The sequence below is a fragment of the Vitis riparia genome, chromosome 5 (assembly GCF_004353265.1).
Source record: "Vitis riparia cultivar Riparia Gloire de Montpellier isolate 1030 chromosome 5, EGFV_Vit.rip_1.0, whole genome shotgun sequence".
Lineage (NCBI taxonomy): Eukaryota > Viridiplantae > Streptophyta > Magnoliopsida > Vitales > Vitaceae > Vitis > Vitis riparia.
In genome coordinates this window covers 13,747,545-13,770,634 of record NC_048435.1, presented here as the reverse complement: position 1 = coordinate 13,770,634, position 23,090 = coordinate 13,747,545, and the positions used below count along the sequence as shown (strand labels likewise).

The 23,090-nt window shown below is 38.4% G+C and overlaps 1 protein-coding gene across 3 annotated transcripts in view; it reads left to right on the top strand.

Moving 5' to 3' along the window:
• LOC117914955 (protein arginine methyltransferase NDUFAF7 homolog, mitochondrial) overlaps positions 1–23,090 on the top strand; it is an 80,812-nt gene that overhangs the window by 51,767 nt on the left and 5,955 nt on the right. For all 3 annotated transcript variants that reach the window (XM_034830484.1, XM_034830483.1, XM_034830485.1), the window contains exons 10-12: positions 8,680–8,857; positions 8,936–9,052; positions 11,411–11,455. In XM_034830484.1, coding sequence (XP_034686375.1) covers positions 8,680–8,857; positions 8,936–9,052; positions 11,411–11,455 — 340 coding nt within the window. The remainder of the gene's footprint in view (positions 1–8,679; positions 8,858–8,935; positions 9,053–11,410; positions 11,456–23,090) is intronic.

Genomic DNA, 23,090 nt, shown 5'->3' with positions numbered 1-23,090 from the left:
TAAGAAACTGAGGAAATTCCCACCTCCATCTCCAACAGCTGTAACACTATTGTCTTAGAACACTACAACCCCCCTACCGCTCCCCTTGAGTTCACAACCCCCCATTCTAGACATCTTCCTACCTGAAGACTTCGCACAATCACCATGGTCATTTCCTGAATTTTGGTTTTCTACAGACAAACTAAATCCACCTTCTAAGATTTAATAAAAGCCTTTATCATCTTTCTTTTATATCCATCATTTGCCCCTCTAACATTCCATGACAAGACTCAAAGCTTTATCTAACACAAGTTGGTTCCCCCACAAGCCTCTCCTGTTTGACAATAATTCACCGAATAGTCCAATTTCTTCAACGCCTGGTCAAATCTTGAGGGTTTCTGCCCTTTCCACCTTTTCCCAATCAACTTCTCAAAATGTTCACTTCTCTCATTCATTCTCTTAAGAAGCTTCAAAATTTCCCCCTCAAAACCCTCAGTTGGCATTCTCAAACAATGGCAGAACTGCGCTAAACAATTATACTTCCACCACTCCATTACCCCTCCCTCTTCCTCTACTAACCCATCACTCACCTTCTTCATCGGGCAAGAAACTCCAACTCCTTGGCCATTCCCCACCTCTTCCACCAAAAGTACCTGCAACAGATCTACTGTCAACTCTCTTTCCCTTGCCACTAAATCGCCAGCCTCGCTATGACCCTCCCCTACCGCAACCAATGCCCTTTCCAACCTAGAGATGAGAAGAAGAAGAAAAAGAGACTTGTTCCCCCAAAACCTAGCAAGAAGTAGATGCAAGGGAAGAGTACCTGGAAGCTTCCTCCAAGAGGCACACATTATCTGAAGGACCGCTATCGAGCTCCCGACAACTCTCTTCTGCCTCTACGAGCCCCACTCTACCAAACAAGATTTCTTCAGCTCCTTAAGACTCAATGGAGAGGCGTCTCCCAAAAGCCCTACCCACTTTTAAAATCCCCCCTAAACTGACCCGATTTGAGCCTATAGTCCATTCCGCAACACAATTGGGTTGGCCTAACTCCCAGATTGAGTTTGGCCTGTAACCTACTTCCTCCAATAGGGACTTGGCCGACCCAATCTTTGAGGACTTTAAAGAGCCCTCTTGAATTGAAAAATCTGGCACCCCTTTAGCATAATCGCCCACCCCAATAGACCTAGGGCCCTTTCCACCTGTAAGCCCCCCATCGCAAAGAGACTCTCCCCCTATAATCTCCTTTCCTTTTCATTTCGCCCTAAAGCCTACGATGCCATCAGAGGCCACAACCCCTTTTGCAGACCACCGTCGTCTGCGACCCTGGCTTTTTTGACTATGCAGTCCGATCCATCCCCTTTAGCACGCAAAGGCTCCCACTCCATCCCCATGCTACTCCCCGTGTGTGAAACATCAACACCATCAACCCTAACCTTCGCCCCCTCACTCCCTCAACTTATGTTCATTGGCACCACTGCAGACACCCACGACTGCACCTCCCACCATAGTTGGATAGCAAAACATGAAGCATCCACCACCAGTTGCAACGTCCCTGAAAGCTCTTTCCTCTCTGACTTTACTAAAATCCTTGCCCATTGGAGCTGAGAGAACCTCCTTGTATCCTCATCTACCCTAATGAAGGCCCCCACAACAATCTCTAATTTTTCTGAACACCTCCCCATTGCAAATATGTAGGGGAAGACCCACCACCCTCACCCATACTTCTTTGGCATGATTTCCTAAACGCAGACAACCAGCCTCCGCACTCCATTTATCCCAAAGCAACAACTTATCCTTAAAACATCACAACCCCCTCTTCAACACTCTCTTTGCCTCCTCCCCATCTTCAAACTCCAATAGAAAGAAACCACCTACCAGCTTCGAGAACCTCACTCCTCTCTTGAGGTTCCATAGGTGCTCTCCCCACCTTCATAACGAGATCAGCTCCGACTCTAAAATCGAGTCTTCTCCGCACCTACCAACCAGCTAATGACCCAACTGTTCCTCCTTGCACCTCTTCTCCCTACCACCAAGTTGAAGCCATAAAGCATCACCTATCCTTCCAACCGGCACTCTGGCCACATCCACAAAAGCCCTCTTCTCACTCTTCCCCAAACTGCCAAGGCTTCTTTCGACCTTACCAACTGCAGGAACAAGTGCATTCTTTGCTTCAGAAAAAGTAACTACCCTTAGGGATCTAGGTTTCTTAGCCAAAGTGGTCTAACCCCCAAGCAACCCCTTTCCTTCAGGGAACACTAAACAGAATCTCTTTGCCTCAAGATTGAGCACTGAGCATAAGATGAACCTCCCCGCTCCATTGATGCACCTATCCAACCTGAACTTTCTCCCCTCATCTTTCCAGACTTTTACAAATCTTCCTTCCTTTTCCTCCCTGCAGCATTCTTCGATACCTTCTAGCAGCTTCCTTAGGCTCCCATCCCCAAACTGAATCCAAGATGAGAAACCCCTGCTTCTCTCCACAATGATTCCCCTTAACTTCCCACGTACTTCCTCCACTGAGACTTCAAAGGACTTCGATTCCATCGCAAACCAATAGCTGCCCCCGCTAAATGGCATATTACATGCAAAATGTCCTCATTATAAATAATATAAAGTGTAACAACCAAATAGTCATAAAACATCGTACAACCCGATGCATGATAAATCAACCACATGCATAATCTTCGACTACGGTGCTACTACAACTCTCAACACATCTCCATATCATGCAAAAATTGCTACTATGCTCCTTCCTCCAATGACATAAATAATATATGTGCTCGTAAACAACACATCTCACATAACATAGTGTGTTATAGACACAATGCCCCTACATCTCTCAACACATTCAAGCTGCTCTAGTGCCTCTCATCTCTTAGAACAAAAAGATTATGTGGAGAAAACTAATTTTCATTGATGATTAATAGTTGAGATTACATTGGGATATATACAAAGTTGGGCGTACATATTCTAGGAAATAATATAATCTGTCTAGGCATAATTCTAGGGTCAATGACGACCCATATATTTATTAGATCACTACCATTTAAGAGAGAATACATGCAAGGAAAGATACAAAATCATAAGAGAATGGATCTCCTTAAGATTAGGGAGATTTCCTATGGCAGAATTTCAACACTCCCCCTCAAGCGGATGCAAATATATTTTGCATGTCAAGCTTGTCCAAGAATTGATGAAATATTGTGCTTGATAGACCCTTAGTGAGAAAGTTGGCCAACTGCTTAGTTGATGCAACATAAGGATTACAAATTTGCCTACTGTCCATTTTTTGTTTTGATAAAGTGCCGATCGATTTCTACATGTTTAGTTCTATCATGATGCACTAGATTATGTGCCATGTTTATGTCGACTTTGTTGTCACAATAAACCATCATAGGTACTTGGGTCTTGGCTTTAAGATTTGTATGAACTAACTTAATCCAAAGTAACTCATAGATCCTTTGGGCCATGGCCCTGAATTCAGCCTTTGCACTAGACCTAGCCACCACCATTTGCTTCTTACTCCTCCATGTGACAAGATTATCTCTAAGTAGAGTGCAATACCCTGTAGTAGATCTCTTATCAGTTAAGGATCATGGCCAGTTTGCATCAGTGTAAACCTCTAACTGGAGATTTCCATTATTCTGGTACAAAATTCCCTTGCTTGGAGAAGACTTTAGATACTTGAGAATTCTATACACAACTTCCAAGTGAGTGGAGAAAGCAAGAATTGATTCACAACACTAACAACATATGCAATATTAAGTCTAGTGTGTGAGAGATATATGAGCTTCCCAACCATCATTTGATAACTTCCTTTGTCAACATGAGGTTTCTCCTTTGTCCCCAAGCTTATGGTTGGCTTCAGTTGGTGTTTCTCCTTTGGATTATTGGCTTGTACCCTAATAATCTTGTTTCTTTGAGTAAATCTAGCACATATTTTTGTTGGGATATAAAAATACCCTGTTTTGATCTTGCTACCTCAATTCCTAGGAAGTATCTAAGACTTCCTAGATCTTTAATTTCAAATTTAGCTGCCAAATAAGACTTGAATTTTCCAATCTCAATTAAATAATTTCCAGTAACCACAATATCATCTACATACACAACTAAGGCAAATACCTTTCCATGAGTAGGGTGTTTGATAAATAACATGTGGTCACCTTGGCTTTGTTTGTTGCCTCTTTTTACCATGGACTTTGTAAACTTTCCAAACCAAGTCCTTGGGGATTATTTCAGTCCGTATAGAGATTTCATCAACTGCACACTTTTTTGCCCTATTTTGTATGAGAAAAACTTAGTGGAACATTCATATATACCTCCTCTCCCAAGTCTCCATGGAGGAATGCGTTCTTCACATCAAATTGTTGCAACGGTTAGTTTAGATTTGCTGCTAGAGACAATAAAATCCAAATGGTATTCATCTTAGCTACATGGTCAAAAGTGTCTTGATAATCAATACTACAAGTTTGTGTGTACCCTTTTGCCATGAGCCTTGCCTTGTACCTTTCCACTGAGCCATCAACTTTATAGTCAATGGTATAAATCCATTTGCATCCTATGGTCTTGCATCCTTTTGGTAAATCCACTATCTCCTAAGTCTTGTTTTTCTCTAATGTTCTCGTTTCTTCCTTCATAGCTTCTTTCCATGGTTCCAAGTTCAGAGCTTCCTCAACAGTTGTATGAATTCTATGGCCAAATAATTGTGTTATAAAGGCCTTGTATTGAGGTGAGAGATTTTGTAGGGACACAAACTAAGAAATAGGGTGCATTCTGGAGGATCTAGTTCCTTTTACCAAATCCCTGAAAATTAGGAAACAAAGAGTGGAGTTTTTCTATGGGGGATTTGAAATCAAGGACCCTAGTAGGAATCCTATTTATTAAATAGGTGGCTGTCAAAATGGCTTCTCCCCAATATGTTTTTGGAATATTCATTTCAAAAAGTAGAGTACATACCACTTTTAATCGGTGCCTATTTTTCCCTTCAGCAACCCCATTTTGTTGGAGTGTGTCAACACATGATGAGTGGTAAACTATACCCTCATTTTGAAGATAATTAATCAATGTTTAGTTGAAATACTCCCTCCCATTATCTGTCCTGACAGTATGGATTTTAACTCCAAATTGGTTCTGGATAAGATTATCAAGAGATGAAAAAATAGATGATACTTTAGATTTGGATTTCATAAGATATAACCAAGTAAAATGAGTTCAATCATCTATAAATGTAACAAACCATTGTGAGCCAGAAATATTGGTGACACGAGATGGGCCCCAAACATCAAAATATATTAAACTAAATTAAGGAAAATTATTTGGAGTATTTATTTGAAGAGGTACGCAAAGATGTTTAGCTAGTTCACAACTTTCACAATGCAAATCCTCGACATCAAAATTTGTAAACAAGTAGGGAAAAAATCTTTTTAGAATTGAAAAAGAGGAATGATCTAAATGTTAATGCCAAAGCCATATCTGATTTATTTTTGAAGTAGTAGTAGAAACCAAGCCTTGAGGGTCCGAATTATTAAGCTCCAAATTTGCATCCAGGTAGTACAACCCATCCTTTAGTTTAGCATGCACAATCATCTTCCCTGTCACATGATCCGAAAAAATGCAACCAGAAGAGGTAAAAACTATAAGACACTGCAAATCTTGGGTGAGTTTACCTATCGATAACAGATTATAGGTGAAATTGGGAACATGTAGAACAAATTTTAAAACTAAGTATGGAGATATTTGAATTGTTCCTTTACCAGCAATGAGAGAAAAAGAACCATCTGCAACCTTAATTTTTTGTTGCACAGAACAAGTGGTATATGTAGAAAACAAATTAGAGAAACTACTCGTATGATTGGAGGCACCTGAATCAATGATCCAGACACGAGAACAATTCTTTTCAAAGGTATTTAAGGCAAGATCCTGCTGCTGGATTTTGATTCTCAAACTGCATCAGGAGCTTTTTCAGCCTATCAATGTCATCTTTGTTGAGTAAAGCCTCTTGGGATTCCTCAGCAACGACCATTTCATGTGCCTGCCCTGTTTTGCCTCCAATTTTGTTTCCAATTCCTTGTTGGGCAGATTTGGTTCTAGGTTGTGGTCGTCCATGTAGTTTTTAACACATTTTCCTTGTATGTCGAGGCTTGTTGCAGTAGTCACACCAAAACTTGTCCTTTTCTCCATGTTTCCTCCAACTAGGGGTGTTCTTGGAAATTACCAGTGCAGATTCTTGGAGGCTGAAATCAAATTTTCTGGTTTCCTGAGAATGACTTCCTTTCGACCTTCTCCTCGAACATAAGCAAAAGCCTCTCTTATGCATGGAAGAAGATCCTTGCCCAAAATTCTACCACAAGCCTCATCAAATTCCATGTTAAGTCCAACCAGAAAATCAAACATTCTTTCTCACTCAATCATATCCTTTAGTGTCTTTGTGTCATTCACACATTCCATTTCCACATTTGGATAGAGATCTTATTCTAGCCAAAGTCCCTTTAAAATATTATAATATTCAGTGACAGATTTGGCACCTTGTTTGGTGGAGACGATCCTCACCTTCAAGTCATATAGTTGGTCTGCCACACCTTTCTTTGAGTAGGTCGAATAGGTTGCTTCCCAAACATCCTTTGCAGTTGTTCACAAGAGATGAGTCTTGCTAATTTCTGGTTGCATGGAGTGTAACAAGCAGGACATAACCATTGAGTTCTCAGCATCCCAACCTTCGAATTTAGGATCATCCACTGCAGGAGAGGAAGTGCCCAACACAGACTTCATTTTCCCCTTGCTTTTGAGGAAGATTTTGGCTGATTCAGACCGTTCCATGAAGTTTGATCCATTCAGCTTTGAAGTTGTAATCTGTAGAGTGGGATTCTCTGAAGAAAAGAGCCCTAAATTGGTAATAGTTGTTTGACAGCTGATGTGATGTGTGTGACATTTTTCCAAAGAAGGATATGGACGAGATTATAAAAAGTTTGAGAGAATATGGCTAGAGGAAAAGCGAAATCAGAGAAGGGTTTCAGACCTCAACTTGCTTTGATACCATGTAGAGAAATTGGTTTTCATTGATGATTAATAATTGAGATTACATTGGGATATATACAAAGTTGGGAGTATATATTCTAGGAAACTATATAATCTGTCTAGGCATAATTCTAGGGTCAATGACAACCTATATATTTACAAGATCACACTACCATTTAGGATAGAATACATACAAGAAAATATACAAAATCATAGAGAATGAGATCTCCCTAAGAATAGGGAGATTTCCTATAGAAAAATTTTAACATATTACATCTCCCTAAGATTAGGGAGATTTCCTATAGCAAAATTTTAACATATTACATGGTAAATTGGCTGGTATGCCCTTTCTTCTCTATGGCACAATAATGGTCTAGGATATGTAACAATCACACCAATAGAAATTATGAAGAGCACAATAATAACACCATTGATGGTACTGGTGACTTTCAGCGAATAGTACGTACTAGGTAAGTTCCCAGGAAAGATTGGAGGGGTTATAATGGTCCAACTTAAAGCCTAACCTCCTTAGATAGAACTTCCCTAGACCGAACCCATCCCTTCATGATCACCGAACCATCTGATGGCTTTACCATTGCAGTATTTCAAGATTGTTGGGATGTGATCAAGGAGGATTTAGTGAGAGTGTTTGCAGAGTTTCACAGGAGCGGAATTATCAATCAAAGCACTTATGCCTCCTTCATGGTTCTGCTACCCAAAAAGAGTTTGACAAAGAAAATCTCAGATTTTAGACCCATTAGCTTGATCACTAGCCTCTACAAGATAATGGCCAAAGTGCTTTCAGGGCGTCTAAGAGGGGTTCTACATGAAACCATCCACTCTACTCAAGGCGCTTTTGTTCAAGGGAGACAAATTTTGGATGTGGTTCTCATAGCCAATGAGATAGTGGATGAGAGAAGACGACCAGGGGAGGAAGGTGTCGACTTCAAAATTGACTTTGAAAAGGCTTACGATCACGTGAGTTGGGATTTTTTAGATCATGTGTTGGAGAAGAAGGGGTTCAGTCCTAGATGGAGGAAATGGATGAGTGGTTGTTTGTTTTCAGTTTCTTATGCAGTCTTCGGTTTCTCATGCTTGTTTGCATACATTGCAACACCTCATTCTTGGTTACATGTTCTTCTATATTCATGGTTGGCTACATGCCTCGAACACCTCATGCTTGGTTGCATGTTTTCAACATCTTATACTTGGTTGCTTGCTTTTGACATGTCATGTTTGGTTGCCTGCTTTTGACATCTCATACTTGGTTGCATGGTAAAGGATAGACAAGAAGGTGATTAAAAGAGGAAACTTCAAAAATATCATTCATAAAAGAAAACTAAGGTCATCACACACATAATGTCACTTTAGCCTGTTGGTTGAAAAGATGGTGGCTGATAAAGAGCTTGCAAGTAAAATAATAGTTTCCACTACAACTACAACCAAATGGTCATCATCTCACCTATTATGGCAAAAAATTGCTCCTTTTTCCAAGTCTACTCATGTCTTATGCATAAACTATTGCCAATTATTATTATTCTGAATGGGGTGTTTCAAAATCTTGTTTGCTTATTTTATGAATCTTAAAAGTGTTCCAGCATGCCATTGAGCATATTAGCATCATCTATGGGACAAGTGAATTTAAATTGATCCTCCCTGATGCAGTTTTCTGTCCATTAATAGGGTAGCACTGTCTGAGTTGTATAAACCATTACAAGATCCATTGATTAAACGGTGTGTTGAGATCATAGACCTGGAGAAGGATCATAACACTCAAGGAAGAGCAATTTTAGCTGCAAGACACATTTGGTCTAAAGTTTTTCCAAAGCCTCGAAGATGCTGGCTACCAACTGGTTGCTTGGTAATGGAATGTTTGAAATAAATTTTGTGTCCTTTTTCATGAATTTACTTGAAGCAATAATACTATCTTCAAACACAGAAACTTTTAGAGGTTTTACATGGAGCCCTGCCAAAGATGTCTTTGATTGCTTCAGACTTCAGTTACCTACCAGATGTGAGAATACCTGGTGAAAGAGCTCCATTAGTTTCAACCAAGGTATAGTTTTCCATTTATTAATGCAGTTATTATGGACACTCATGCTTCTACTTACTTTAATTTGCTTCATTTTACTTGAATTAAAGCTCATGCTCTTTGAATTGGAGTTGGACCTTTTTTGTCCTAAGAATTGAAATTGTTGTGGAGAACATATGAATAATGCGGCTGATTTATTGAATATTAAGTGTGTAATTTTTATTTTTTTTGAATTGGAAATTCAATACAATTTCCATTGTAAGTTTTAAAATAGGGTTAATTATCAGCTTGAGTCCATAAAATTAATCTTGCACACATTTTCATGGGTGGATTCATGATTGGAAGTTTCTTGGTTGAAGACAAAGACCATCTGATGACCAAGGTAATGTATATTCAAAGTGATTATGTTTTAAACTAACATAAGATTGGATTGTGCTCTAATTAGATCCATGTAGAAGTCTCTTCTGACCTTGTAATAGCATTTTTTATCAACAAGGGAAACCCCAGATGCTTAGGTAGTGGTACCATGGAATATTGTGGTAGATTGCGTGAAAAGTCACACTTTGGGAGAGGGTTAAACTGTCTCATGGTTAGATGCTCTAGTGCCTCATGGTTTTGACACTGAAGTGCAAAGCTCCAAAGTTGCATGAACTGCCCTGTAGTTTGAACCATCCCATGACATGGTTTCTGCCATGTTTTATTCCGCTGTTCATTATTAAATATCCTATCCTGTAGTGATTTGAGATCACAAGATTGTTGTCTAGACCTTGAGCTAGTCTATATTTTTACACCTCTGCTGTTTAGATTCTTAGATGTCCAATGCTTAACTCCAGAATGCATTATCACCTAACTGCCTTACAGTTTGAACTGGGCTGGGGCACAGTTTGGGTCAAGATTTCATTTCTCAAGAAATTTTCATCTTGCCCCGGAGAATTCAAATGTGCCTCCATTTAAAATCTAAATGGGTCAATGGAAACTTGCCATGTGGCTATTTTACTTCTTAGAGTAGTTGCCGATAAATAAGACCTTGAGATCACATTGTGAAGAGTCTTGGGAGAACGCATGCTACACAATTTGTATAGATCTTTTGAGAGAGACTAGTTTAGGTTTGAGCAATTCAAGTGTCTTTGTGTGCTTGAGAAGATTTCATCTATAGATTTGGGTTCAATTTGAATCCATTTTGGTGATGCATCTACATGAGACTTGGTGATTGGATCCAATGTGACTCCATAGATCAAATTGGTGTCAGACAGGTGATCAAGTCTCAATGTGACTCTGAGTTACTTGATGTGACTTCGAGCATGTGAAAGTGATAGCATTCTGTGTGACTCTGAAGACCATTGTTGTAAGGTTGTTTCTCAGATTCTGACTTTGTTGATGTAACTTTGAGTATTTGTAGATTGATTGTAGAGCAATAACATGAGATGAGTGGGTATTGATCTGGTGGACTTGGTTTTGGTAAGACTATGTTTTCTAATTTGATCAATCAATAATGGATTTTTTTTAGCTGTGATAGCTCTTGATTTTTGACCTCACGATGAGTTTTTTCATGTAGATCAGCTTCTTGCTATAATTGAATTTGTGAGATTAATTTTCTTGTTGCTCAATCATTGAATAATTAATTGAGATAAATTATGATTACCTAGAGATTAAGTGGTAGTTCAATTATAGGTCAATCACAAATTAAATCCTAAGTAAATCATTTATAAGTTCCATTTCAAAGTAATCTTCAAAGTGCACATACATGTTATTGGAGGGTAATCAACAGAGAAAAATCTTTCTATACTCATGTTATGTTTTATTTGATATTTCATATTAACTGATATCAGTTGTAAAATATTTTATATTAGTTTACATCTGTCCATTGAGTATTGACTGCTCAGGAGTTAAGTCATTTTATTTCATTTATTCATAACCTGAGAGTTATGACTTGGTTCTGAGACTGTAATCATGGTTCAAGAGAAAAATTGTAACTAAATTGTTAGGGATATAAGAACCATCACATCCCAAAGTTCCAAACTACTGGATGCAGAGAAACTAAAAGGAAACTGAACAGAAAATATTATATATAACTCTATGTTGTTAAATTAGAAAAAGTTTTCAATGAATTACTGGCTCAATTTTCAAACTAAAAAATATGTGAGCTCCATAGCTCAATTGGTTCATGATACATCACAACCAAGAATTATGTTGGTAGACCTTACACTTTACATGCAAATGGAAAGATTAGAAGGGAATAGCTAGGAAAGCCTATTTGCATGTTCTGTTGCAACTATGCATTATTTTTTAATTTTCTTTAAGTGAGTGGAAAAAGCATGTTCAACATGATTAAAAACCTGTTTGACAAGTTGAGTCCGACCTTCTTCCCCTCTTGCTCTGCAGAAAGATGGTAGCAGTTCAGATCACAGCAGTTATCTAGATGCAAAGGTGCACTATTTCGATCTTCTCATTCCTCTATTTGTATTTTGTCCCATATTTGTATGAATGTCACGAATGCCATTATTTTAATTAATTATTCATTGTATAAATTTATCCAACAAATTCTGGAAAGAGAAATGCTACCATGGGAGCACCTTCCTTCTTAATCCATGAGCTCTTCCCTTGCTCAATATACTTATGGTACATTTAGTGAGAAATATCAATGGGAATGAGTCCTCATTCTGGAAAGAAGAATTTTGCTGATTTAGGTTCTTTAGAGTCATAATTAGTAAGTATTTAGTGGTTTCAGTCTTGTTTAAAATTTATATACTCTTCTTAAAACTTCCTTGCAGTAATAAGTTCTTTATAGTCTTTAAATTTTCCATTTTCCGAAGCTACTATTTTATAAATGCCTCTATTTCTAAACGTTCCTATTTTCTAAAAGTTTCTATTATAATCAACTATTTTCTACTTTTTTAATTTTTATTTTTAAAAAACTTATATTTTGTAAAAAGACTTTGTTTCTATAAGTTCATATCTTTTTTTTTTTTCTTTTTTTAAGTTTCTATGTTCATTTGAGAAAGGTTTAATGGTTTTAGGAAAGAATTGGGATTTCTAATAAATTACCATATAGGTTAGGTTTTTTTTTCTATACTTTTGTTAACTCTTTGGAGTTTTCTAAAGCCTGTAACTAAAGCTATTTGATGTAATCAAGAGACTGATAAATGGACGATGAATAATATAATTATTTATTTATTTATTTTGCAAATCTTGGAATTTATAATTGTGAATCCCCATTGGTTGACTTCTAGATGAGGTTCCAAGATTTCTTATCTCTTCTCTTTTCTCTTTTTCTTTTACTATATTTTAGTTTCTTTTCCTTGCTGCTATGGTTTTAGTTCATCTTTCCTCTCCTTAAATTCTAAAAGATTGAAGTTTCAGCCCACTTATTTGATTGAGACAATCGTTTTGGAGCTTCATACATTAGTTTTGATATCAAAGCAAAGCATTTGGCCTGAAGATGCATACTACTTTTGGAGTGGAATAATTTATGCAACCATAATTAAAGGCTATAATTTTTAGAGTTGAACAATTTATGCAGCCATGATTGAAGGATATCATTTTCAATATGGTATTGGTGACTATACCAAAGGCAAACAAAGAGGATTGGTGATAGACTTGTGTCTTTTGCTTGCTAAGGAGATTATATATTATAATTATTAACTAAGGTAGAAGTTCCACCACAACTCCAGAGGAACTTGTTGAGAAGCTTAATCTAAAGATGAAGAAACATTCACATCCCTATCAAATAGCATGAATAGATGACACTTATATGTCAGGCAATTCTCCTTGTCTAGTAACATTCATTTAATGTTAGTAAATAGTTTTTCAATTGGTTTGGTGCAGTGTTTTGCCAGTGAAAATTTGTCATATTTTGCTTAGAAGACTATGGTTTTTGGATCGAAGAATCCAACTTGATGACTATGAGAACACCTACTTACTTGTGCACAACAAGTGCAAAAACATTGTTTGCCCAATGAAGGAATTCCACCATCTAAGTAATTGGAGGGAAATCAACATCTTTGGAACCAAAAGAGTCATCAATTTCTTGTATTAACAAGCATTTTGGAGTTGCTAGCAAGGAGGAAGAGGTTGTTAGTGTTGAATTTGGAATGCAAGATCTGATAGAACCTATCCTAAAGCAATCTCTGGGATAGCTAAAAGAAGTTTAACAACTTCTAGTTGATTCTAGTGACTTAATGCCCCAAAGTACTGAAGAATGAATTACTAGCTATGTGAAACCTACAACATGCTATTACCTAACTTTAGATTCATCTTTCCTTAATTTATCCACTTGCCATAATCATCTGATGGAACATGTAAGCCCTAACAGACAAGTTGATGAATTGTCTATTGAAGACTTTGTTCAAGAAAGATCAAGTCTTTTTGGAGTTTGTTGTTACTAACTCATAAAAAGGATCTATATGAGTGGTTAATTACGATCTCTAGATTTTCAAATGCATCGAGCAAATTTATGGGAGTCATGGCACGAATATGATTTAAAATACCAAGGAATTAACTCCCAAATTTTGAGATTTGATTGGAAGTATCAGGGAATTAATTTCCCGATTTATGAAATTATATAGTTGTATAATTCCCTAATTTCTGAGATTGTATAGTCGTACATTTCATGTTTTATTTTTTCTGATTTGTGAGGAAGAGGATTTCTGGGGATTAAGTCAGCTTGTTTTCTATAATATGGTTTTTAAATTTTGTAGGATTGTACACTATAAATAGTGTACCATTTTGTTAGAAATGCAATGAATGGAATCATTCTTTTCCACATGGCATCAAAGTTTGTTTAAGGTCTCTAAGTTCTCTTATAACTTTCTCCTAGTGGTTCTTTATTATTGCTGATTTCTGCTGGTCTTCATTGTACTATTCTCCACTTCAAGTGGATTTCATTGTCGTCATCATTTTTTTTTTCTTCTCAGCAGTCTTTACTATTACTCCCTATTTCATTGTCCACTATGTCAGAAATCTTAGAAAATTCAACTTGAAACACTGCATTCTAAAACCAATCACCTGTAGTCTTCATTTAGACTTTTATGGTTGAAACTATCTGGTATAGACTCAACGTGTGTGCAATTTTTTGAAGGGAAAAAGCAAGTTCGGTCCCTTGACTGGACTTATGCCAAGTGAAGATGATCTTATGTTTGCCACATAGGATAGAGGACTCAATGATCATATCTTGGCTATGGAATATGATGCAACCCAAAATTGGTGGAGCATGTATGTTCCTAACCATGACAAAGGAAATCTGGGAGACAGTGAAACAAACCTATTCTAAAGTCCAATATGCTAATTAGATTTACAAGATAAGGGCTAAGATTCACTCTAGAAAGCAAATTACTTCATCCATAATTGAGTGCTATAATGTTATGAAAGGATTTTGGTTTGAATTGGACTATAATCAAAATCTTAAAATGAAGAATAGTGAGAATCCTGCTATGTTTTTTATGTTAATTGAAGGAGAGTGAATATTTGGATTCCTCGTTGGACTTAACATAGAATATAATCAAGGACATATTCAAGTACTTGGGAAGGAATCACTAACATCCTTAATATGTATTAAGGATGGGCACTCTAACAAGTGAAAGGTTTGTTAGGTTTTAAGCACTGTATGGTAAGACATGTTGCAACATTTGTAATGTAATGTATGATTTCTATTCATTCATTGGTATCGTGTGCATTGATAGTTTCTTTCTCTATTATTTTGATGAATACTTAGCCTAATTAGTTTTCAATGTATACAATATGGGTGTAAGTGGATACATAGAGGACACAACTATGGGTTCCTTGTATCTTTCCACGCTACCATCAACTTTACATTTGATTGTAAACATCCACTTACAACCCACGACCTTCTTTTCCTCAGGCAATTTTACAATCTCCCATGTTCTATTTCTTTTAAGGGCATTCATTTCTTCTAAAACTGTTGTCCTCCAATTTGAATGACTACGAGTTTCCTGAATGTTCCTTGGCACAAACAAATTAGTGATTTTAGAAGTAAAGGCCCTATGGTTTTCAGACAGTTTATGGTAAGATAAAAAATTAGCAATAGGGTTTGGTACAAGATCTAGTTCCTTTTTAAAGAGCAATAGGAACATTGAGATCAGTGAATTGAATAGGATTAGAAGAGGAATCTGATATACTTGGACCTTGAGGAATCGATGAGGTTGATGATTGATCTTCTAGGATAGCTGGGTTGTCTCTGGTATTTTGATGAAATTTTCTTCTTGTATAAACACACAATTCAATAGGATTATTATTATTTTGGAGTGTTTCTCCCCTTGCTTGCAACTCACTATCCTTTAACATAGGTGGACTAGGCTATCCTATTTTTTCTCTATCAAACAATTCAGTCCCAACAATAAAAGGAGTATCATTGAGGGAAATATTTGGTGTTGGAGAAGAAATATGCTAAAACTGATATTCATTTTCTCTCTCACCCTGAAGAGAAGTTTTGTGAAAAAAAATGGTTATTTTCAACAAAATGAACATCCATAGTTATATGAAATTTCCTTGTAATTGGATTGAAACATTTGGAACTCTTTTTATTCAAGACAACCAACAAAAACACATTTTTCAGCCCTAGGGTCTAACTTATTCCTTAGATGACTAGGTATGTGAACATAAGCAATGCAACCAAACACTTTCAAGGATAATTCTATGGTCAACGAATTTGTAGGGAATAATTTCACAAACGCTGCAGGGGTGTATCATATTTCAAAATACAACTAGGCATTCTATTGATCAAATAACAAGAAGTTAAAATCGCTTCACCCCACAAATAGTTTCCTGATCAAAACAACAAGAAAAATTGGGATGTCCTAGTCCAAGATGCCAAAACATTATTCTATCATGAGCAGAAGTATAACTGACACTACCACCAAAGCTCTGAACTTGTTTATTTTTGAAGACCTTTTCATCAAAATAATAGAGACCATCTTGCATCCTAGCATTGCCAATCATCTTCCCCGTGTTCCGATCCTGAAATTCACAATGAGAATTAAAAAAGGTGACACAACAATTAGAATCTTTAGATAATTTACTCACTGACAACAAATTGCAAGTAAGTTTAGGAACATATAAAACTGATTGAAGTACAATGTTTTCAGAAATAGAAATTGAGTCTTTCCTTGCAATGGATGAGAGGCCATCATATGCAATTCAAACCTTTTTATTGTCAGGACAAGGGACTTAAGTTTGAAACCAATTAGAGATACTGGTAATATGATCAAATGCACCTAAATCAATTATCCGTGGTGCAGATGAACAAGATGTAATGGAAAAAACACTACCTAGTTGTGCCAATGAACCAACAGTAGTAGCTGGTGGATTAGACTTCAACAGTTGAAGAAGTTGCTCCATCTTTTCCCTGCTAAGAGAAGGCATCTCAGCAGTATTGGCAGCAACAATATTCTAGTTGAACTGGTCTCCAATTTTTTTTCTCTCCATTGGTTTCCAATCTATTGGCTTTCCATGGATCTTGCAGCACATCTCACGAGTATGCCGAGGCTTGTTGCAAAAATCACACCAAACCTGAGTCTTTTCTTCTGTCTTCCTCTAGGTGGTGGGGTTCCGACTAGTGGCGACAACAGCAATAGGCATGGCTAAAGTTGAGTTTTCAACTGGAGCAGTCACCATTTTCTTCCCCAACATCACACTTCTTCGACTTTCTTCCTTCCCGACTTCAAAGAACACTTCTCCCATAGAGGGTTGAGGTTGTCTTCCAATGACTCTTCCTCTAACCTCATCAAATTCTATATTAAGGTCAGTCAGAATTTGAAATTTCTGGTACACTCACCATCTTCCTATATTGATTTCCATCTTCTGGACACTTTCTTTCGTATTCATTCAACAAGTCAAGGTCCTGTATTGAGAATCAACAAGCATTCAAGGATCTATTGCATGTTCCAGTTGGGCCTATTACTAAAGCAAGATCTAAGAAGATCAAAGAAGCACTTAATGGGCTAATTCAAGAGATTTGGGCTGATTCTAACGCAGGACATTCCAAGTTTGCCCAAAGGAAGATGAAGGTGTAATAAATTTAATCCAAGCTATTGAGGGCTAATCTGGCTTGATTGGGCGTGATTTATGGCATGGATTAATGACTGATTGACTTTCCAGCTTCATATCAGTTATTTCTTATTCTAGAGTTTCTAAATTCAGGTCAAATCTACCTTAATTTTAGGCTTTTATTATTTAGAACGTTTTTTTAGTTATTTTCCTATTTTGGATCTACTAATTTCAGACCAAATCAACCTTTATTTAGGGTTTTAATATTTAGTACCTTTTTTAGTTTAGGGTTTTAATATTTAGTAAGTTTTTTTCATGACATATAAATAGCACGCACTCATTGTAATAGGAATAATTTTTATTTGAATAAAAAATCAGAAAATGTGAGGCTTTGCTCTTCTTTTGGTTCTTCAAAAACTGTGAACTTATCAAGGATTCTTCCTTGTGGCGTTCTAACTTTATACCTTCGGTTCGTGATTCCATTGTAATCATTGGGTCAAGGTCTGTTACTTATACTTTTGGTTCGCGTTTCACTTATAAACGTTGGGTCAGGGTTCTATCAAAAATCTGTATTTTAGCTTTCTTGGGCAATTATTCCAATACTATTTGTTGGGTCTCAAAGCATGTCGATTGAGGTTCGCATCATCCTGCCATAACCCTTTCAGGGTATTAAAATACTTAGTGACAGTATTATTTCCTTGCCGAATTTCTCTCAGCTTCATCTCCAAAGTAAGAGTACATCTGATTTATATTGTCCCATAGTTCTTTAGCAGTTGAATAACGCATATAATTGGCACTAGTGTCTTCCTCCATAACATTAAGGAGCCAATCCATTATCATGGAATTCTCCGTATCCCAAGTCGCATACGCTGCATCAGTCTTCATCGGCTCCTTTGTATCTCTAGTCAGACAACTGATCTTACCTCTCCCTCTTGTGTACATGCAAACCGCCTGAGACCACCGTAGAAAGTTGTTCCCATTTAATCGAATAGTCGTAATCTGAACAGAGTAGGAATGGGATTCATAACTGGTAACTTTTGGGACTGTTGGTATGGTGGAAATAGTGGAAGTTGTTTCAGAGGTAGCATCGGCCATGGGTTATTTTTCAAGGAATCAGAAACAGTATTTTCGGGACTACTAGTACGATTTCTGGAGAAACACAGTTGGCTATTTAGGCCAAAGAAGTAGTGCAGAAAAAAAATGCCAGAGAACTTTTCTGCTCTGATTAGAAACAATTTCCAGAAAAATTCCAGAAAAAATATTCTGGTAGATTGGAAACAATGGCAAACGTTTTTCCCATAGAACTTTATTGCTTTGATACCATAAAGAATCCCATTTGGGCTAGTAAAAAAAATATTCTGATGATATGTTTCTAATATATGTACAAGAATACCTTATATAGGCAAATTACAAAAAATAGATAAGGAAAGAATAAATAGGAAAAAATCTCAACAGCTATACATATATTTACAGCTAGAAAATATCTCTACAGTTGTACAAATATTTACAGCTAACACCTAGGATAACAACTCCTAGGATCTCCCAAGATTTCCAACTCACGGTGCCTTCATGTGGCGCAACCTGCGGGCGCAATGACATAGGGAATGTGGGAACTAAGTATGAGTGCCTCGTTCGTAGGCAAGCATAACCTCAACAAGGCATGGCGAGATGCATGAGCCTAGCACATGCATGGAACTGCCCAGAGATACGTTGCAACAGCATATTGTCACAGACTTAGGCCTTTCCTAAGTTCACGTGTGGCACTTGGACAACTCACCCTGCTTGAAAGTTGCATCAGCCTTCCCCTTGATGCTTAGTTCGCTAAGCTAAGATGCACACGATTTGGAAGCTAAGAGAACCGTAGGCAACACTTAAAAAATAGGAAGCTTTTATCACTCAAAGGAAGCTTTACAAGTGCTTGGAATCTCACTTGCTTGGTTGGTTAGGTTCTTGGGTGGTTTTTGGGTTGGCCAAATAAGGCCTTTACCTATTTATAGGCACCTTACGAAGTCTCTAGAACTTTGGAGGGTTCCTTACAAATCAAGAATAATCTAGAAGCTCCTACATTAGTTTATGTACAAGGCTATGTACAAGATGCCTTTGGAAGACTCTAGAACACCCCGCACTATTCCAATGCTCTCCTAGCCAAGTGTAGAGATGTGTGGACATCTCTAACCCTCTCTAGAAGCTTCTATATTCTTCCACTTTGTAGCTAAGTGTAGATGTCTCCAGGGATCTCTAGAAGCTTCCTACCTCCTCCTATATAAGCTTATGGGGAGGGTCATTTGAAGCATCTTGTGACACTCTCCCCCACCCATGCCGTCGACGTCCCCATCATTGCCTCATCTTGAAACCTCTCGATGTGTTTCCAAAACCTTCTCAAGACATCCGCATGTTCCTAGCTTGCTTGCCGCTTAGGTAGTCCTTTCCATCAGACTAGATACTTTAATCACATGAGGGACCCCTTGTCTCCTGGTGACCCGTTCAACTAAGATATTCTTCACCTTCTTCTCCCGTGAGGCCTCAAATAGTTGCAGACACCTGCACTTTCAATGCTTGGAGTGTTGCTTCTTTTTGCCCATCGAGTTCACCTTTCCCTTCGTGACCTTGTCCATGTGTGTGTGGGCTACCTCAGCTCGCTCCTCTTTTATCTCCTTTACTTGCACCCCTGATAGTAAGGAAGTCTTAGGCATACTAGGCTTTGGGTTGACTTGGAGGGCACCTAGTAGCTGCATTGAGCCCATATGTGCTTCGTCTTCCTGTTCCCTCTCCTTGATCATGGCACTGAGCGGCTTTCTTTTTGGACAATCTTGTGCCCAATGTGGACCATCACACAAGAAGCATTTGATTTTAGGTGTAAACTCCTTCCTTTCCGCCTTACCCCTTCCTTCCTGGACATTAGGCATCTTGCCTGATCCCATTTTAGGAGCATTGTGGTCCCTTGAAACCTCATCTCCCCTACTTGTAGTGTGACTATCCTCCAAAGACTCAACCTTGGAGGAGTCTCTCCTCTTGTAATCCGTTAAAGACTTTGCTACTGCCATAGCAATGGCTAAGTCTTGAACACCTCGACACCTTAATTCCTATTCGGCCCACCCTTGCAGGTTATCCATGAAGTTGAATAGCGACTCCTCCTCAATCATATTAGGAATCTCAAGCATGGGCGAAGAGAACTCCTTTAACATAGTCACAAATCAAGCCTGTGTGCTTGAGACGCCTCATGTTTTTCCTGGCTAAGTAAGCCACGTCTTCGGGGTAGAACTGCTTTTTGATCTCCCTCTTGAAGTCCTCCCACGTCTCTATGGTGCAAATGCCTTTCTCCATATGGGCAAACCTTCGACGCCACCATATAATACTTGTGTCAATAAGGTAGAGGGTTACAGTCCTTACCTTAGTCACCTCATCAACCAGTGCAATAGCCTCGAAGTATCACTCCATATGCCATAAGAAGTTGTCCAACTCTTTGGCATTGCGCTTGCCACTAAACCCCTGTGGCTTTGGCACCTCCACCCTAGATGCCTCTCGTGTGGCCATGACCCATGCTGACACAATGGCCTTGTAGATGGCCAACTCCTGCCTAACCTCCTAGTCTCGAGACTCTATTCGAGTGGCCAAAGCCTCCATCCTTGACTCCATGTTAGGAAGCATGTTCAAAACCTTTTCTTGGAACGATACAAACTCCTCGTGCAACACTGGTTAAACTTGAGAGACTAGCATCCCCTCACGAAGGTCTTAGATCTGTTCCCTAAGATCCTTCATACCTTTCTCCATGCCTTGCTCAATCAAGTCCAACCCCTCCTGAGTGTTTGCCATGGCTAGCTCCACCTTGGCTAACCTTGCCTCCATGTTGGCAACGATATCACAAGACTTATCCTTCCTACCCTTGTCCAATGCAGTAGGCTCAGTCTCCCTTCCACGAGTTTGCTCACTAGCATCCTCAATTGTTGGACCCTGACGTGTTTCCTTCACAATGCCCGCTTCGCAACCATGCTTTGATACCAACTGTAATGGACTTAGGCCTTTCCTAAGCTCACATGCGGCAGTTGCTAAGTCAACCTTCCCCTTCATGCTTAGTTCGCTAGGCTAAGATGCACACGATTTGGAAGCTAAGAGAACTGTAGGCAACACTTAAAGAAAGGAAGAGTTCTGTGGACCCGCATTTTTCATGTACGTCCCCACTCAATCGGCGAGACTCACTTTTATTGGTGAAAAATTAATTTTGGAAAAGTCGAAGTCGCCACTTATTTTATTTTATTTTAAAAGGAAAAATAAAACAAGAAATAAAACCCTAAAGAAGTGACTCCATAGTTTTTGGCCTAAGTGGACCTAAGTGAGCCTAAGTGGGCTAAAGATGTTTAAGATAGTGTCTGAGTCTAAATTAGGGCTGCCAAGGGTCGTAATGGGGTTAGATAAATCCCTCAACCAAAGTCTCTAAGGTGGCTTTGAAAAGATAAGCTACATGAGTAGTAATGGGCCACCGGAGAATTATTGTAAAGTACCAAACGAACACATAATAAGGCATGTGCTAGAAAGACAAAATGGAGGGTCTATAAATTCCTTATAGAGGAAGAACAAGCTCTTTCTTTAATCTTACCAAGAGTTTCTTCTACTTCACGAAGCTTATATAGGGGACGTTTTTTGGTATTTTGATATTATTTGTATCAATGATCTAGCCAATCATGAATAATTGGTTACGAAGTCTCTAGAACCTTGGAGGGTTCCTTACAAATCAACAATAATCTAGAAGCTCCTACATTAGTCTATGTACAAGATGCCTTTGGAAGACTCTAGAACACCCCACACTATTCCAATGCTCTCCTATCCAAGTGTAGAGATGTGTGGACATCTCTAGCCCTCTCTAGAAGCTTCCATACTCTTCCACTTTGTAGCTAAGTGTAGATGTCTCCAGGGGTCTCTAAAAGCTTCCTATCTCCTATATAAGCCTATGGGGAGGGTCATTTAAAGCATTTTGTGACAATATGCTCATGTGTAAGCTAACTTGAGCATATGCAGGTTGGCTGCATGGCATGAGTGGGACTGACTCGAGGCGAGCTTGGGCGGTCTTAAAGTTGGCCATGAGAGAGATGCCTTGGCATTGGGGCAAGCCCAAGGTTGACATAGTGCTACACGACCTAGGAGCACGGTTGGCTGATGTGTTATATATATATGAGCAAGACTTTGAGTTAGAGTAGGAGTCAGAGTCCCTACTCCATGACTGGCTAATGCGCGGGACTTTGAGTTTGAGTAGGAGTCATAGTCCTACTCCAAGAAGGATTTGTTGAGCTTGATGTGGCAGCATAGAGGCAAACTGAATCTAGAGTTAGAATTTGACTAAGATTGATGTGTTGGTTCCCTAGTAGGATTGGATAGCTAGTGCATCCACCCTATATATAAAAGGCATGTGTGCCTTCAGAAAAGTAAGTGAACTACCCATTATATATGTTGGAGTCCTTATGAGATGAGTTCCTTGTATTTTCTTGAGATTAATAATATACAAGTTGGGGAGAGTCCCGTAAATCTCTATCTGGAATCTCATGTGGGTTTGAGAAGACTGGCTTAGAGGGCATCTAAGTGCCACATAGACGCGAACACTTGGTGCCTGAATTAGTGTTTGTGACAGTAGGCTTGGGATCAAGATCCTAGGTATGACATGCATTTCCTCCTTCCATTGCCTCCACCATCTAGGATTAGAAAAAGATTTATGGTAAGATTTAATAGAAGAAAGAGGTGCAAAAAAGCTTTAAAAGAGGGGGGCAAATGTCCATAAGAGAAACATTTGGAAATAGGATGTTTAGTACAAGTGTGTATACCTTTACAAATAGCAACAAGGAGATCAAAAGTAGGAGTTGAAGGCACTAAGGGGATTGGTGGAGGTAACCAAGACCACTCCATTGTGTTAGGATTCACACCACACACTCACAACAGAATTCTATTAGCAATGGAGGAAAGAGCCAACAATCAAGAAAATTGCATTGATAAAAAAAAATTCAAAAATTGGGTAGCAGACATTCGAGAGGTCTGCAAACTCTCCCCACAACCCCACTTAGCAACTTTTTTCCTG